Source organism: Camelus dromedarius, chromosome 19 (genome assembly GCF_036321535.1).
Source record: "Camelus dromedarius isolate mCamDro1 chromosome 19, mCamDro1.pat, whole genome shotgun sequence".
NCBI classification, from domain to species: domain Eukaryota; kingdom Metazoa; phylum Chordata; class Mammalia; order Artiodactyla; family Camelidae; genus Camelus; species Camelus dromedarius.
The window spans coordinates 20,534,482-20,552,075 of record NC_087454.1 but is presented as its reverse complement, the minus strand read 5'-3'; the positions used below and the strand labels follow the sequence as shown (position 1 = coordinate 20,552,075).

The following is a 17,594-nucleotide window of genomic DNA, read 5'->3' as shown; positions in this document are numbered from 1 at the left end:
AGCCCAGGTGAGGTCAGTCAACTACTGTCCGAATCAGCTGTACTTCCTTAACGCCTGAAGTAAATAAATGGTTATCGCTGTATGCCACTGTGATTTTTGTGGCTCTTTGTTACACAGCATTATTATGGAAACAGGTAACTAACACATAAGTAACACATGTAAAATAAAGAATGCTGCCCACCATCCAGTTCTACAAGGATCAAGTCATTAGCCACTGCAGTCACTCACTGACAGTACATGCCAAAAGGAATTCAGGATGAAAAACAGGATAAGGTAGTCTGTGTTTTGGAAAAACAGACCCCCTAGATAGTTACAAATATCTCAGGGGGGAAAAAATTTACTGAACCTAGATTCTTGCATCTTCCCATACATAGCAAAGCATTAAAATCATTAACTGAGGTCTCTGATCCTCGTGACTAGCAATAAATTTGTACCGAGATGCATGCTTGACTGTACCCGTTCCCTAGCCAAAATTCTATATATACTGACTGCTCTGCCTACCGCTTTGGGTCAGTTTTTCACAGCTACTGAGAGGCTGTTTCCCAGAGTGTACAGCCCTCAGTAAGATCCTGAAATAAACTCAGCTCACAGCTCTTAGGTTGTATGTGTTTCTTCAGTTGACACACATAATTTTCAATATCCCTACCACTAACAACAAACAGCCAAGGCAAAACCTGGGAGTTTCTACAACCCCCCTTCCCCTCCACACTCTTTGTATCCCTAGATGCACTCACTCAGCTGAGTCTACTTTCTAAACCTCTGATGTGTGATCCCTCCTGTCCCTCTCTACGTGACGTCACTGCCTCTACTTGAGGCATCCTCTCCGCCCCATCCCTGCATCCGTGCCTGCAGCCTTGCTCACCTTCCATCCAGCCTCCTCACAGCTGACAAAGGGGACATTCCTGGCCCTGCTCCCTTTAAAATTTCCTCAGCCATGAAACAAAACTCCATAGCCCAGCACACAAAGTCTTCGATGACCTGGCATCTGCCTTCCCTCCCAAACACCTTCTCTCGTCTTCCTCCCAACTCCCACTACCTGTGCCCCTCCTGGACGACATACTCCAGCCCCGAGGACTCGATGGTTAACTGCTAAGAACTATGATCAACATGCTGTATGCGCCCCCTGCCTTCTCACGTTCCCATCCATCAACCTCAAGGGATCTTTGGAACATTGTCTGGTGACTACAAGTGCCTGCTCGAGTGTATTACCTATAAACTCTTCCTGACCATCTCGGAGAGCATGAAGCAACCCCTTCTGCACACCCCATACCAGGAACATCTCTTCATCATTCCACCTCTCATCACCCTCCCATTCACTCGTCTTACCAACCATCATGGCCTCCATGTGTGCCCAGTGAAAACCAGCCACACTCCTACCTCAAGGGTTTCCCACTGGGTGTTTTCTCTGCTGGGAACACTTGGCTAAATCCTGACTTCCTTTCAGCTTCTGCTCAAATTGTCAGTAAGTCCCACCCCAAGCCCCCATGTAACACTGAAGCCCTCCTCACCCACATCCTGGTCCTCTTCCACTGTTTGACTTGGCCTTTTATCCTAAGTGCTTACCACCTGATAACATCCTCTGTAACCTCTTGATCTAAGTATTTAAGTACTGCCTCTAGAACATAAACTCCACAGCACAGGGAACTTTGTTTGGTCCACTGATGTGTCCCAGGTTCACAGAAGATGACATGGCACACAGTAGGGTTTCTATGTATTTGCACTGAGTAATGGAAGGAATTAATGTACCTCCTGTTCCTCATCTATAAACTGAGTGGTCCATTTACGTGGTCCCTGAACTTCCTCCCAACCCCAATATTCCGCAACTCAAAAATATCAAGTCACCAACCTGCCACCTTCAGCTCCAAAATGGCCTCTTCGTAGAAGCCTCCCTTTCTGAAGAAGCAGGTGAACAGCCCATTGTCGGCAACCTGGACCTTATGGATGCGCACGGCAGCTCCCCCCTGAGTGAGGAGATCCCTCACCAGTGAGGTCCGCCCTACATATTGAGCCACCTGCTCCTCATTCTGCTCCTGTCGGTTTTGATAGATGAACACGGCTTCTGAAAACTTGGAGCGGAACCACCTCAGCTCCATGTCTTCGACACTCATGGTCGGGGACACACGACAGGGCAGTGCGACATCCTGGCCAAGCACTGCCACGATGGGTTCCGAGGGGCCAACCACCAGGAACTCCTCTGTGGACACAGACATAGGAGCAAGAAAGTAGGAGAGACATAGACCGAGGGCAGGGAACACACACCATCGGGTGGGTAGACCCCGGTGTCAGATGAGATGACCAGTGAATTGATGGACTGAGCTGTGAACACTCTAAATATGGGCAAGATCTTCCAACCACAATTCTGTGACCCAGAAATCATGTCACAGAGAATCCCCTCATCTGTACTCCTGACTTCACGTCCTTTCATGGAGGGCTGTGATGCAGGGGTTTGCAGCCTTCAGCATGCAGTGCAATCAGCAAGAGGGCTTATAAATCACACACTGCTGGGCCCTGTTCCCATAGCTTCTCACCCAGCGGGTCAGGGCTGGACACCAGCATGTGCATTTCTAAAGAACCGCCCAGACGCAGATACTTCGATAAGATAGAGCCCTGAGCAAAGAGCATACCTGCGACTAGGTCAGACCTCCCAGATCCTTCAGCCACACCCAGGAACATCTCCACTGCCACCCCTAAAACTTTACTACTTCTGTTCATGTCTTTCTCCTCGGCTGCATCATACATGCACCAAAAAGCAAAACCAGTGCTATTTCCATTAAAACCTGCCCTCACTCTCATCACCCACAGGAAATCGTATCTCAGCTTGTTAAAAAAAAAAAAAAAAAAAAGTATTCACCCCACTGATATCTTCTCAGAGCCACTGGCCTTTTGAGACCTGGAGGATGGACCATGACACGACTCTTCTTCAGGAGAGCCCCGCTGGACGTCCAAAGATACACTTCTCAGGGAGGAGGGTACAGCTCAGTGGCAGAGTGCATGCTTGGCATGCTCGAGGTCCTGGGTTCAATCCCCAGTACCTCCATTAAAATAAAGAAATGAACCTAATTACCTCCTGCCTATACACGGAACCGTCACAAAAAAACAAAACAAAGACTGACTTCTCACCTCCTGAGCCGCTCAAACTTTGCCTGAGTCACCATGATCTCTCCCCTGGAGGATGACAGCAGACTGCGTCTCCCCGTGTCTTCCTCTCCCCACTCCCACATCTGCAGCTCTTTTCACTGTAACTCACGTCGCTACTCAGCTCACAGCCTAACAATGGCTCCTCAGATACCCCAGTGAAACACAGGCCAGAGGGACGCCCCCCAGGGCCTCTCTGACCCCCGGCTCTGCTTCTCTCCCTCTCGCTCACTCAGCTCCAGCCAACACTAGCCTCCACAGGCCTTCAACATCCCAGAAACTCAGGCAGCTTTGCACTGACTCTTCTCTCCTCCAGAAACCATCCACGCAAGGGTATCCTCACAGGCTCACCTCCCTCTCCTCCAAGTCTTTATTCCCATGTCACTGTGTTCACTGAAAACTGCTGCCGGCCCGCTTCCCACCTCCCACACCCCTGCCCGCCCCACCGGGGGCTACTTCACTGCCCCTCCTCTCATCTCTTGTAACAAAATGGAGATTACACTTGTTTCCTTCTTTTATTATTCATTGCTTCCTGCTCTACTGTAGTCTCCATAAAAATAGAAATGTGCCTGTTTTGTTCAAATATAGCACCTAATGCAAAGTCCACACCCTATAAATGTATGTGGAATGGCATGAAGGAGTGAAGGAGTAAGTGCTTAATAAAATGAAGCCAGGAAACAATAAAGGAATGGAAAGGAATTGTCACATTTTTGATAGCTGACTTTTGAAAACATCATAAACTCCTCACTGGGCAATTATCAAAGTCCCTTACCCTTATTTTATGGTTTAGATTGTTCTTAAATATTTAATTACAATTACCGGCTAGGGGAGCATAATCTTTCCAGAGAAGGGACTCTTCAAATAGCCACCCACTCCTGATGGACAAACCTGCCCAGCTGCTGGGTGGCTCCCATCCACCCAAGAGGGCCCCGGAAGAGGGATGGGGACACTCACCTACGGACCCCGCAGTGGGCAGCTGGACGAGGAGGAGCAGGCAGGTGAGATGGCAGAGCACAGAGTGGCTGCAGAAATCCTCCATTTCCTCGGGGCTGGGGAGAGAGACAGGGCAGCAGGCAGGGCCAGCCCAGAGCCCGGGGGCCCAGGGGGAGGGCAGGGGGAGGGCTGGCAACAGTCCCAGGAGGAGAGGGGCCTTCCCTTCCTGATCCTTATGCTGATGAGCTGGCGGGACCCCCACAACCCGGACTCCAGGAAAACACTGGGCCTGGGCTCCTCCCAGCCCTTTAAAAGGCCTCTGTGGTGCTAGACAACCGTTAGGTCGGCTTGGGAAAAAACACCCCTTTCCTGCCCACCCCAATGGCACCTGCAGCACAGCCCACTCTGCCCAGAAAGCCAGGCACTTCCTTTCTCAGCACCGGGGGCCCTGGGGCAGAGACCGGCCTCTGTCTCTCCATTATTCACAGCCACCAGTGCTGCCCCAGGACAGAGGGCCCGGACGCAGGCCCCTCACCACGGAGGACATGCCAGCTCCTGTCGGCGGCTGACCTGGGACCAGGAATTACCGAGAGTCCTCGGAGTGTGTCTCCTCCTCAAGGAGACAATGGGTCCCGTCACAGGCACCCAGTGCTGCCTTTGTTCCTTGTTTAGTTCACCTGAATTTCAGTCCACTTGGCCCTTTCCTGCGAGGGACCAAAGACATGGTCCTGCACCCAGGTGCCCAGTCAGTCCCACTAACAAGTTAATCCTTATTCTCAATCTCTTTTTTTTTACATTTCTCTCTTTATAATTATTTATTTTATCTACTTACTGGTGGGGGAGAAGGTAATTCAGTTCATTTATTCATTTACTTTTTAATTATTTTTGACAGAGGACCAGGGGTTGAGCCCAGGACCTCATGCATGCTGGGCACGCACTCTACCACTGAGCTGTACCCTCCTCCCATCCTCAATATCTTTCAAGAAGATTTCTGCATCAGCGTAAAAGACCCAGTGGAAACACAGCAGCGCAGGAGGTACAATCAGTCCTGGTCACAGAAGAGACCCCCAGATGACTTATTGCTCAGGGTGGGGGAGGAGGCAACTTAGGGTCCTAGGCAGGCAGATTCTGAGGCCTGAGTACTGGGTTCCCTCCAAGGCTGGGCCACTCTCTGTGACGACCTCACTCAAGTTTCTTGACTTTCTCTGCATGTTTCCCCAACTACAAAATGGACATATTAACAGCATCTCCATCCCAAGCTTTTAATGAGAATCACATGAATTTATATTGTTGTCACTACATGTAATTAGAACAGGACCCGGTCCTAGGAAGTGCTACAGATACAACATTGAATTAAATGAATGAAGGTGCAACCCTCACTGTGGCTGTCCTGGGTCATCCTGAGGCCACACCATCATCCAGCACCACCCAGAACCTGCCCCCAGGCCCACCATGTGCTCAGCCTCCTCCTCACAGCCAGCTGCTCCCTGCTTCCTCTTCTTGGCTCACAAGGGACTTCAAAACCAACTTACCAGCTTAGAAAGGCTGGGACTTCTGAAGCGTCCCTTATCTCAGGAGCATTAGAAGATTCAGGGACCCCAGGAGATCCCAAATCTGCCCGCACAGTTTGCACCTCCACTTAGTGGCCAGGGCCCCAGATCCTAACTCCAGGTCCAAATCGGAGTCTGAGAGGTGAGGGACTCCCAGGAGAGGGGACAAGAAGCCAAGTCTGGCCCAGGTTGACGGGTACCTGCAGAGACCAGCCCACGGGGACCCCGTCAGAACGATCCCGGACAGTGGAGTCCGCCCTTCTCTGACTCCTTCCACTATTTGAAAGTGAAACTTGCAAAAAGCATTCCCCGCAGACTCTGCCCTGCCCTCTGGACGGTCACCCCAGCTATCAAGACGGAAACAGCATGATCAGAGCAGCAAACGGAGAGGAGGTCCAGGTGCCCTGAAACAACGCTGAGGGGGACAGACAGGCACAGACTCAACAACCGCAGTGTGAGCACGTGCTGCCCTCCTGGACGGCTGGCTTCTAACCTCAGAGGAGGGCACTGTGTGTGGCACAGCCAGGACCGTACCCAGCCCCGTGCCTGGCTCTGTCCGGACCAGCCGCTCACTACTGAGATGATTCCATGTCTGCTGGTAAATTGCACACAAACACAGCCCCATGTGGCTGTTTCTTTTCTTCCCCAACCGATGACCCAGGAGCTCCCCTCAACCTGGCAACTGAGGGTCCTGCCCCAAACTGGCCTCTGTGCCCCGAAAACGGATTGACACTCAGAGGCAGAGTTTGGGAAAGACAGAAAAGAACAGCTTCATTGCTTTCCCAGGCAAAGGGAGCCACGGCAGGCTCATGCCTTAGACACTGTGAATCCATCTCAGAGTTGGGGTCTTGAGGTTTTATTGGAAAAAACTGGATGGAACAGAAAAGGTGATAGCAATCAGGGCGCTTTACAGGGTGCTGCTACATTCCCCTCAACCTCCATGAACCGTCCTGTCTTGGAGGAACTGCAGAGGGTCTGGTCATTCTTCTGAGACTATGGGCCCATTGCCCTCTTCCTGGAGCACAGCCCCTGGGCTGAAGCTGTTGTAAAGAGTGTGAGGGAGAAGCCCCAGGGGGACTCAGCAGCACAAAAGCAGTAAGGGAGGAAAGCAAACTGCAGGATGCCTTACAAAGAGTCAGCAAACAGTTTTAGCATCAGGGAAGTTAGTTCATTTCCTTTTCCTTCAAGGGGTTAACCCCAGGCATCAGGAGGTTCCAGGACCCGCTCCAGGACACTGGGCCTGCCCAGACCAATGGGACAGTGCCCTAAGGCTTGTTAAGATTTTAATATCACCCAAGGCTTGGTACAGCCACTCAGGACCGCCCCCCACCCCCCACCCCTGCCAGGCCCCAGTGGACACCAGGAAAGGCCCGGTTCTGTGGTCTCCAAAGGAAAACCAAGGAGACCGGGCCTTCCTCCAGCCCCTCCCTTCCCGCAGGTTCCTCACCTCGGTGAAGGCCACCTGTGGTCACCCAGTTTTCTCCAACAGAATCAAAGGGGCACTCTTTTGACACTCTCCTCTCCCACCCAGTCTACTTCCAACCTACCGGAAAGTTCCAGAGACTTCACAAATTCATGTCGATGGCCAGCAGCTACTTCCACGCTCCTCTCATTTCTCGCCTGGCTCAGACGACCTTGCTCAGGGAATTTGCTGACCTCCTGATCCCCATTATGTGCCCCACACACGTGCTTGCTGCGGTTTTGCTGGCACCCTGTCTCCTCCACAGCCCTCACCTGTGTCCGTCTGGGGAATGACTGGAATCCAGGAGAGGAGGCACGGTGTGTGCTGTTCACGGGTCCAGCACGTAGAAGACACTCGATAAACCTAAGTTGTCCTCGTTTGCAGGAGTCCCTTCCACAGCACATGAGCTACTCAGCCTCATCCACTTTCAGAAAATATTCTAGGCCTGAGAAAACACAAAGAAAACTGAGAAACATGAAGACTGTTACCTCTGAGCTAATGGAGTCAGCCCTGGTTGGATGCCACAGCCCCCCTCCATCTTCCCATCTACCCCAAACACAAATGCATCACTGACTACATCCCTCAGTGGGAAACGTCAGGTTCCTCCACCTTGCATGCTCCCTCCAGCCTGCCCTGTGCCCGGGGGTCATGGGTTAAGTGACTTTGGCTCGTGTCTCTCCCACTCCACCTGCCTTCTGCCCAGTGCTTGTCATTATTATCCTCATTGTGCAGTAGAGGAAACCACGTCTCACAGATTCACAACCACACACTGAGTACACTCAGTCCACTAGCTTTGAAGAGGAGGGAGGGGCTCGAGCTGCAGGGAGACTGCCCCCTGCCCACGCCCAGCGCCACACAACTCCACCCGAAGGACAGGCAGAAAGCGGACCCTGGACTCCGAAATGCCCCGAGGTGATCTGGCCAGAAAGCTTATCTCGGCCTGAATGCCAGCCCTTGGATTCCATACGGGGAGGGAGAGGGGGTGGAAATGACAAAGTACAGGGAAGGTTTATCCCCAAGCACCGGGAAGGACACTTGAACAACCGCAAGAGGGACAAAACAGCAAACTTCGCCGCCCTCTGCCAGGCATCAGGGTCATGCTCCGGCTGCTTTACCAACAAAGACTGCTCACTAGCCACAGATGACTTTTCTTTCTCGAAATATAAATTTTCCTAATGTTAATGCGGTTAATATTTTACTTTCTTAACAGCCATATAATACCTCTTATCTTTTACTTGTTTCAAGTACTTTCAAAACAGTTTCAGATAAATACCTGAGCCATAAAACAACGGTGACATAAAATACATTGTGATTTTTCAATGTTACTGGATGGGAAGGAATAATCTCCCTTTTTTAAAAACACACAATCTGATAAAGCTTGTTTTAAAAGACACTTAAATCGAAGTGTTCACGGGGTTAAATTACACTGCAGGGAAAGTTAAAACAACTATTTCTACCTGCTCTTTTTCTGAAAAATAAAAAATCAGGCTCACACACACACTCACACAGGAGGCAATGGCTTGGTTCAACTTTAAAATTTTTCCTTCCTTCTCTAACCATAATGACCCTGGATGGTGGGGAACTCTACCCAGGGAGCTGCTGAGCAGAGTCCCCAAAGGCACAGCTGGGGACAGGACCATCCTCTGAACCTGGACTTCTGCCCCTCTAGTGAGGGCAGAGAATAGGCTGTCATCTCCAAACTGAAATATCCAAACAAATGTGGCTCAGGGACGTCCTAAGGACCCTGTCCCGCTCCCAGGAGTCAGCGCTGCCCCGGCCCACCAGGCCCACAGCACCTACCCGATCCCCTCTGAGTAGGCAATCCACTGTGCTTCCACAGTCTGAGGTTCCAGGGCACATGAGGGGGCAGCACTCCCACCAAGCCCTGAGGGGTATAAATGAAAATGAGTGAGACTGGGGAGAATGCAAACGTGTAATAAATTTTATTGCACTATTAAGCAAAACAGAAACAGGAAATTAAAAGGAAAGGAAGCAGACAGACAGAAAGATAGTGTAAGAAAAGAAAGAGCAGGAAGGAGGGAAGCAAAGGAGGCAGGGACGGAAGGAAGGTGGGAGGGAGGAAGAGGGAAAAAGGAAGGGGTAGGATCCTCCTGGCCCTCGGCACTGACGTACCTGAGACAGGACACCAGAATGGGCACATCTGCCCAGGGTGTCTCAAGCACGTTCCCCAGACACTGACATGTCAGTGTGTGAGTTGCGGTGTGAGTGTTTCTACTGCCCCACGTGGGTGACCCAGTCAGCAACCTGGGAAGACTTTACTCACTCTGTTACGGAAATGGCAGGCCAGTCAAGAAACAAGCACCACTCGGAGGGTTGGAGTACTCAGATTTATTACGCCGGCGGGCTCAGAGGGGCTTCTGCTCTGAAGCTCTGAGCACCTCCAAGATGTGCACATGAGGTTTTATAGGGTTAATTACAAGTATGGGGCTATTAGCCAATAAGGTTCAAACAACAAAAAGCAAGGAATCAGTACACTGGAGCTTATCAATTTGGAACGGATCACGTTACTGACACTTGTTGAGCTTGGATTTACGAGTTAGCTTGTTAGCCCAGTAAACTGACACTAAACTTCAGATTTACGAGTTAGCCCGGCAGAACTTAGATCAGTAAACCAACACTTATCACACTTAGATTTGTGACTTAGCTCGTTAGCCCAGCTGGGCTTTTCCCTTCACAACTCTCCCAGTCCCACATGGGTCAGGCTCACCCGGGGTCAAGGCTAAAACAGACAACTCCTGACAGGAGGGAGTTCAATGCCAAGTCATGGGAAAGGCCCGCAGGCCTGGCACTTTGGCTTCTGAGAATCAGAGGAGAGCAGCCTGGGGCAGTAAAGGCAAGAGAGGACCTGACCAAGCCTGAGAAGCTGATTCTAAGCTCCCCAGGATGCCCGACACCCTGTTCCTTCATGTCAGGGAGACTGGTCCCCACAGACTGACCTGTAGGCTGAAGCCCTGAGGCCAGGCCCCTGCCCTCTGCAGACCGTCACCAAATACTCAAGCCCACCTGCTCCCAGTGCCATTTCACTCTCAGCATTACATCCTTGATTTCAGTGAATGTTGTACTACGCTCCTTGAGAAAAGTCTTCCTTTCTTCATGTTACAGCTGGGAGACGGAGGCCCAGGGTCATGGCTTCGTGTGTCAAACCCACAGGAGCCAGGCCCTTCCAAGCTCAGCTGACCTCTGAACAGGGGACCAGAGAGGGATGACCAGCCCCAGGGGTGCTCCAGGGATCTGGGGGCAAGAAGGGAGGCAGAAAAAATATTAGAAGTTCTATGATAAATGCTTTAATGTTATTTCTTTTAAGGTATTGTCTGTATGTTTTTATAATATGTGTAACATTTGTGCATATGTGATAGCTGCATGTATGTTCAAAATATATTACTGAACGGAGTGCGTGATCTAGAGAGTTCGGAGACCCTGGCTCCAAACCGCCACTCCAGAAATCCTCTCCAAAGCAGCGGGTCTCAGAGAGGGAAGCAGCAGGACCACCCTGCAGCAGCTGCCTGGGACGCAGCCCAGAAGCTCCCTGGGTGGGAGGAGTAACCCAGGGGCCCCCAGAGTGGCTGCTCTGCGGGGTCAGCCCACGTTCCACCGGGTTCTGCCGCCCTCTAGTGGTCGGCGCGGTGAACTGAAAGAGCGCTTCCCTGGGGAGGACACTGAGGGAGGAATGGAGACGCAGACACGGAATCTTGGAAAAGTGGACAGGAGCACAGGAAACCGCACACAAATCCTGCACGCTGCAGGATTCCTGGTCTATGATGTTAAAGAACAGCAAAATGCATCTGTGGCCGCAGAAGTCAGATGAGGAGACCCTGACCTGCTGAAGTCTAGTTAGGACAGGAAATGGACACTAGGGAGTGTCTGTCCCAGGGTGGTGGGGCTTAACTAAAGTCCTTACGTCTTTCGTTTCTTTGTTTGTTTACTCTGTTTTGGGGGGGGGGGGTAATTACATTTACTTATTTATTTATTTTTAATGGAGGTACTGGGGATTGAACCCAGGGCCTCATGCCTGCTAAGCACAGGCTCCACCACTGAGCTATACACCCCCTCTGAAGTGCATATGGACTTCCTGAAGAGTTAGCTCTTATTCTTTTTCTTTATTACTTTTATTTTACTTATTTGTTTTAATAAAATAATATTCATTTTAAGGATAAAACTGTGTTTTCCTCAGAAGATTGTTCAGACAACGTCAGCATCTCTGTCCAATCAAGTCCCCACTCACTGGTCTGTCCCATAATGCTCCCCAAACTCCCCTGAAGCCTGGGAAGGTGAGGACGGACCCCTCCCACACCCATCCCCACCCAAACACACACACACACACACACTTCCTGACTTTGCAAAAGACCCAGTCTTTGCTCTCCCATTTCCCCCAAAACAACAGCTTTCCCCCTCCACCTGCCCCCTCCCCTTCCACCTCTCCTGGCATCCCTGCTGAAAGGTTACAGGACACACTCCCTACACTCACTGGCTCAGTGCGCATTTATTGACAGCTGCAAGCATTTGTAGAAGACAAAGTCTCCTGCCCCAGGCAGCCTCACAGCCTGGCCACCTGACAGGACACGAGGTGAAGTGGAGAAAAATCACAAAACAAGACAACCCTCAGGTACTGAAGAGAAGTCACACCTCAGGGAGACGTGGGCAGAGCTCCTGGAGGAGTGCCCCCGATTTCAGCTTTGGTGCCCGGGGAAACTCTGAATTCCCTGGAACAAAACTGAAAATGGCAGGTCAGAGCCTGACCTCTCTGAGGAGGCGTCTTCCTTGCTGAGAAGGCATGGGCTCCGGAGAGCTGGAATCAGAGGTTCAAAGGTAGAGGGAGGTGTTAAAGGCTGAGTCCCAGGAAGGTGGGGGATGACGCTGAAGACTCTACCTGGTGGTGGAGGGGACCGCAGGCCTCAGCCACTCCGACGTGCACGCAGCCATCCTACACCCCCCTCAGCTTCTCCAGGTGCCAGTGTTCAGCAGCCTTCCCACCACCCCTCCCCTCCGGCCATGGAACAGTTCAGCCCACTCCTGCTGCCATTCTTGGTCCTCTATCAGCCAAGACAATCCACTCAACACGCTGGCTCACACCCTGACCTTGATTGCCTCATTCGGTGACGTTGTCCTCCCTGCACCGCGCCCCCCGCGCCACAGTCACACCTTGGTCTTGTCATTACCTGGACCTGTAACGTCTCCATAATCTCAGCTGTAAGTATCCCACACTGTGCCCAACACCTCCCGTCTCTGCACATCACTCTCTCGCCAGCAATTTTTCTACTCCCCAAACCTCCAACCCCTTTGACTCTGATAGTAAGAGATCCTACCGCCTTCCAACCTTACCCCACTTAGATTTTATGACCTGTTGTTATAATCGCCAACTTGCCTGCTCAAATCCCATTTCCCTCACTGCCCCTCATCATATCAGCCTGGCAAAAGCCTGGCTCTGGCTAAATCCAGCTTCCCACCTGCTCCACGCCTGCCTCCATGAAGCTGAAGCGGTTAGATAAAACATGGAGTATTTACAAGCACAGACTTCACGTTGGCCATTAGAAGTGCCCAGCATCTTCCTGGTCACCCACAAACTTTCAAGGCAATTATTTCCCATTTTATTCTTCCTCATTACACAACCTCCCTCCTCTTCATTTTCAACTAATAACCAACCTTCCGCTTGGGCATTGGACCCTATCTCTTCTCACCTACTCACAGACATTCCATCAGCAACCCTCTCTCTCCCACAACATCGCCTTTACCTCTGCAGTGCATCACACCCCTCAGCAAGAAAACATGTTACACTTTCTATCTTAAAAAATAAATAAGCAGAAACCTTCCCTAGTACCCAAATCAAGGTCTCTTTTTCCATTCCCAGTAAAAAAGAACCATGTAGCAGTATTCGTACAAGTGGACCCTGCGGGCCAGGAGGCCATCAAAGGTATTAGAATCGTGTCAACTTGAGGCTTACACTCGCCAAATATGGGACAAATTGAGCATCAATAAAAAATAATCACTGAGAGGGAATAAAACACATTAAAATGAATTTATTCATGGTTATACTGAATAAAAACTCATTGGTTCCCCTTTGGAGGATGCTAGAGAATGAACTCATTATCCTGAAAAGTGGTAAATAAAGAGTAAAGAAAGGTGCTAATCTGCCTTTCCTAAATAAATCGAATGGAAATAGAAGACAAGGCATAGTTTCTCTGTATGAATAAAATAAACAAAGACAGTATGATAGAATTAAAATATCACCACTTTACAACCCCTAATAAAACCATGGACCTAGGCAACACTCGTCAAAGGGTGCCAACTAGAACTATATGCCTCCTGATGGAAAAACACAACACAACACTACCTATGACATACCCCTGCCAAAAAATAGATTCTGAATCATGTCAAGTCTATAAATCTAACTACCAGTTTACAGGAAAAAATGAGGGAGGAAGAAGAACATGGTAAATGACATAGGATTGCAATGAGCAAATTTTAGAATGTGAAATATTCTATAGGAAACAAGTCGTTTCTTCAAAAAATAAATGCCAAGGAAAGAAAGATTAAAGAGACTTAAGCTCCTAATCTAACCATGAGAAAAAACACCAAACAAATTCCAAAAGGGAGGGAACATCCTATAAAATACCTAACCAGTATTCCTCAAAACCGTCCAGTTCATTGAAAACAAGAAAAGTCTGAAGAACTGTCCCAGCCAAGAAGGGCCCAAGGATACGTGGCAATTACATATAATGTGTCCTGGAGGGGGTTCTGGCTCAGATAAAGAGCAAAAACATACATAAGAAAATCTGAAGACAGTATGGATTCTAATGAGAAGCTATCAATCTTGATTTATTGTCTATAACAAATGTACTATGTTCACATAAAATGTTAATAATAGGGAACACTGGGTGCAGGGTGCATGGCTTTATACTCTCATCTCAATTTTTCTATAAAATTAAAACTATTTTTAAAAACAGTTCTCCTTAGAAGACTGAAAATTCAAGAGACATATCAATCAAAGGCAATGAGTGGATCTTGTTTTGATCTTGATTCAAACAAATGAACTGCGTATATATTTATATATTGATTGGAAAATTTGGGAATTTTCAACATTGGCTGCATATTTTAGGATAGTAAGGAATAATTATGAATTTTTAGGCATCATAATGTCACTGTGGTTATTTTCTTTAAGAGTCCTTATCCTTTAGAGATACTAAAATATTTGTGACAGAAATGATATAATGTCTAGATTTGTTCAATCTAGAGTGGAGTGTGGGAGTAGAGGTGGAACCAGAGTGGTCTTGAATTCATGATGGTGGATAGTTGGAGCTTTTCCACTTAACTGTATGTTTGAGTTTTCTATAATAATAAGGTAAACTTTTTTCCCTTGACCTCGTATGCTCTCCTACTAGACATCTTTTTGTCTGCAACTAATTTTTTGCCTATTTTTTTCTGTTTAATTAACTTTCTTTGTTTTGAGATAATTACAAATTCACATGCAATTGTAAGACATAACACAGAGAGATTCTGTGTACCCTTTACCCTGTTTCCCCCAATATTAGCATCTTGCAAGACTGGACTATAGAATCAAAATTGGGATGTTAACATCAGTACAATCAAGACACAGAACACTGCCATCATCACAGGAATCTCTCATGTTGCCTTTTAATGGCCACAGCTGCTTCCTTTCCACCCCATCCTCTCCTTAACCCCAGATCACCACTAATCTGTTCTCCATTTCTACGTTTCTGCCATTTTAAGTATATCATATAAATTAACCATGCAATGTGTACTCTTTTGGGTCTTTTTCCATGAAGGCTAAGTTAAGATATGTAAAAATGATAGTGGCTTGGACTAGGGTATTAACAGTGGGGATCAGAGGAGATAAGAGGTGGTCAGATTCTGGATTTATTTTGAAGGTAGAGCCACAAGGATTTAAGACAGATTAAATGTAGAATATGAGAAAAAGAGAGGCATCAGCAATGTTTCTGAGGATTTGGGTCCGAACAACTGAAAGAACAAAATTGCAAAGCCCAGTTCTATCAGCAGGGAGGAGAAAGCTTGGAGAAGAAGATCACATCAGTTCTGGGCATGCTGAGTTTGAGGTACTCCTTAAACACTGGAAGTACAAGTTTGCAGTTAAGGGGAGTGAGTGGTCTACTCTAGAAACACAAATTTGGGAGTCATCAGTGGAAAGATAGATTCCCTTCATAGGGGATATTTAAAAATCTGATGCAAAGCATAAGACTGGATGAGATTACAGAAGGGCTGTGTGGTCCTGAGCAGGTGCACGCCGCCTTCCCTTAGGTGGGGATAACACAAGATGTGGGCTGTGCCCCTTCCTGACATTGTCCTTAACTTCACTTCTGCCCACCACACCCTTGGTTCTCCTTCTCCTAACCCTCCTTCTCCATCCCTGCTACCATTTCTTCTTCTTTCTCTCAAGTCACAGCCTAGGGCCCCAACCTACTTTTCCACAAAAACTGTGAGGCTAGCAACATGGTAGAAATGGAGAGGTTAGTTCTTTCCACTCAGGTCTTCATGGTTCCTCAAGAAGCTTGATGCCTTTCTACTTTACTTTCATTTCTCACGAACACTAAATCCACCCTCCCAAGTTCACAAGCCAGACAGTGCAAAAGAAGGAACTTTTCAAACTAGATTTCTTCTGCTGAGATCTCTACATCCACGGTTGTCTCCTCAACCAAGAAAGCTGATGGGAAAATGACAATGACATCAATAGAACAATGGAACAGAATCACGGACAGGCAATTCATGAAAGAAGAAACGTAAACAGCCAGTAAACAGATAAAAAGAATGTGATCCCTACAACAAAATGCAACTTAAAACAATGAGATTTTCTTTCTTTTTTTTACTGAAGTATAGTCGATGTACAATATTATGTAAGTTAAAGGTGTACAATATAGTCATTCACAATTTTTAAAGGTTATATTCCATTTATAGTTATTATGAAATATTGACTATATCCCGTTTGGACAATATATCCTTGTAGCTTATTTTATACGTAATAGTTTGTACAACAATGAGATGGGATTTCGCCTATCAAAGTGGCATGAATTCGGATTCCAGAGTTGGTGAGGGTAAGGGCATGCAGAGACACTACTTCCAAGAATATAAAGTCCTGTACTGCCTTCTGAAGAATGACACTTAGGTACCAAAAGCTCTAAAACTAAGTCTCTCCTCATTTGGAGTCTCCTTCTGCAGAGAAGAGAATCAATCTAGAATTTACTAGCATTACTTTGTTTTCACTGAAGTTATTTTTATGGCGATTCTCTATTTACAATCAGACAGAGCTTACCTACAGATTCCTTTTAAAATCTAAGTTTGAAAATGGGAGTAGATTTTTTTAAATGTATAAAACAAATAATATTACTGATGGGTGCAGGTATGTGTGAGCGTGGTCAGGAATGACTGTAGTTTTAGAAAAATAGAACTAGTGCTAAACACAGGATAATTAACTGCAGTGAATGTTAAAAATACGTTGGACTGAAAAAAGGAGGGTGACTTACAAATAGATACATGTCTTAATTCTTCTCAAAGTCAGATTTTTCTTTTTAAAGTCTATCCTTTGACCCTTTGACTCAGTGGTTTCCCTTCTAGAAATTTAACCTAAGGAAATAATTAGACAACCCTGCAAATATGTATGTTCAAGAATATTTATTGCACCATAGTTTACCACATTTTTAAAGATTGAGATCCATCTAAGTGCTCTACAGTAGGAAACTGGTTTAATGAACTAGGTTCACCAAACAGTGGAATACTAATCAGCCATTAAGAATAATGTTCATTCTTATTTGTGACAAGGTGGTTGACCAAGATGCGAGAAGAAAGTTTAAAAAATGAGATGAAACTTGAGATTCATGTCCTTCACAGGTATGTAAACAGATGTTTTATCTGTGCAAAAGAAAATGCACCCCAATGTTCATAGAGCATTATTTACAATTGTCAAGATATGGAAACAACCTAAGTGTCCCTCAACAGAGGACTGGATAAAGAAGCTGTGGTATATTTATACAATGGACTACTACTCAGCCATAAGAAATAATAAAATAATGCCATTTGCAGCAACATGGATGAACCTGAAGAATATCATTCTAAGTGAAGTAAGCCAGAAAGAGAGAAAAAAATACCATATGGTATCACTTATATGTGGAATTTTTAAAAAAAGAATTTATTTACAAAACAGAAACAGACTCACAGACATAGAAAACAAACTTATGGTTACCAGGGGTGAAGGGGGTGGGAAGGAATAAATTGGGAGTTCAAGATTTGCAGATACTAACTAATATACATAAAACAGATAAACAAGAAGTTTATACTGTATAGCACAGGGAACTATATTCAATATCTTACAGTAACTTATGGTGAAAAAGAATATGAAAATGAATATATGTATGTTCCTACATGACTGAAGCATTGTGCTGTACACCAGAAATTGACACAGCATTGTAAACTGATTATATTTCAATAAAAATATATATTTAAAAAAAGAATGATGTTCAGAAATTGAC

The 17,594-nt window shown here is 47.1% G+C and overlaps 1 protein-coding gene across 10 annotated transcripts in view; it reads right to left on the bottom strand.

Annotated features, from left to right (window-relative positions):
- Window positions 1-17,594, bottom strand: part of LOC105090857 (butyrophilin subfamily 1 member A1) — a 58,981-nt gene that overhangs the window by 19,640 nt on the left and 21,747 nt on the right. For 3 of the 10 annotated variants that reach the window (XM_064476351.1, XM_064476342.1, XM_064476350.1), the window contains exons 2-7: window positions 10,105-10,332; window positions 8,881-8,965; window positions 7,353-7,525; window positions 5,601-5,818; window positions 4,090-4,184; window positions 1,847-2,194 (exon numbers count right to left, since the gene is read on the bottom strand). In XM_064476351.1, the coding sequence (XP_064332421.1) occupies window positions 1,847-2,194; window positions 4,090-4,174 (433 nt within the window). In that variant the 5' untranslated portion in view covers window positions 4,175-4,184; window positions 5,601-5,818; window positions 7,353-7,525; window positions 8,881-8,965; window positions 10,105-10,332. Of the gene's footprint in view, window positions 1-1,846; window positions 2,195-4,089; window positions 4,773-5,600; window positions 6,950-7,165; window positions 7,526-8,880; window positions 8,966-10,104; window positions 10,333-11,724; window positions 11,995-17,594 lie in introns of those variants that run through there. The other 7 variants (XM_064476343.1, XM_064476344.1, XM_064476345.1 and 4 more) reach the window with 7 other exon arrangements.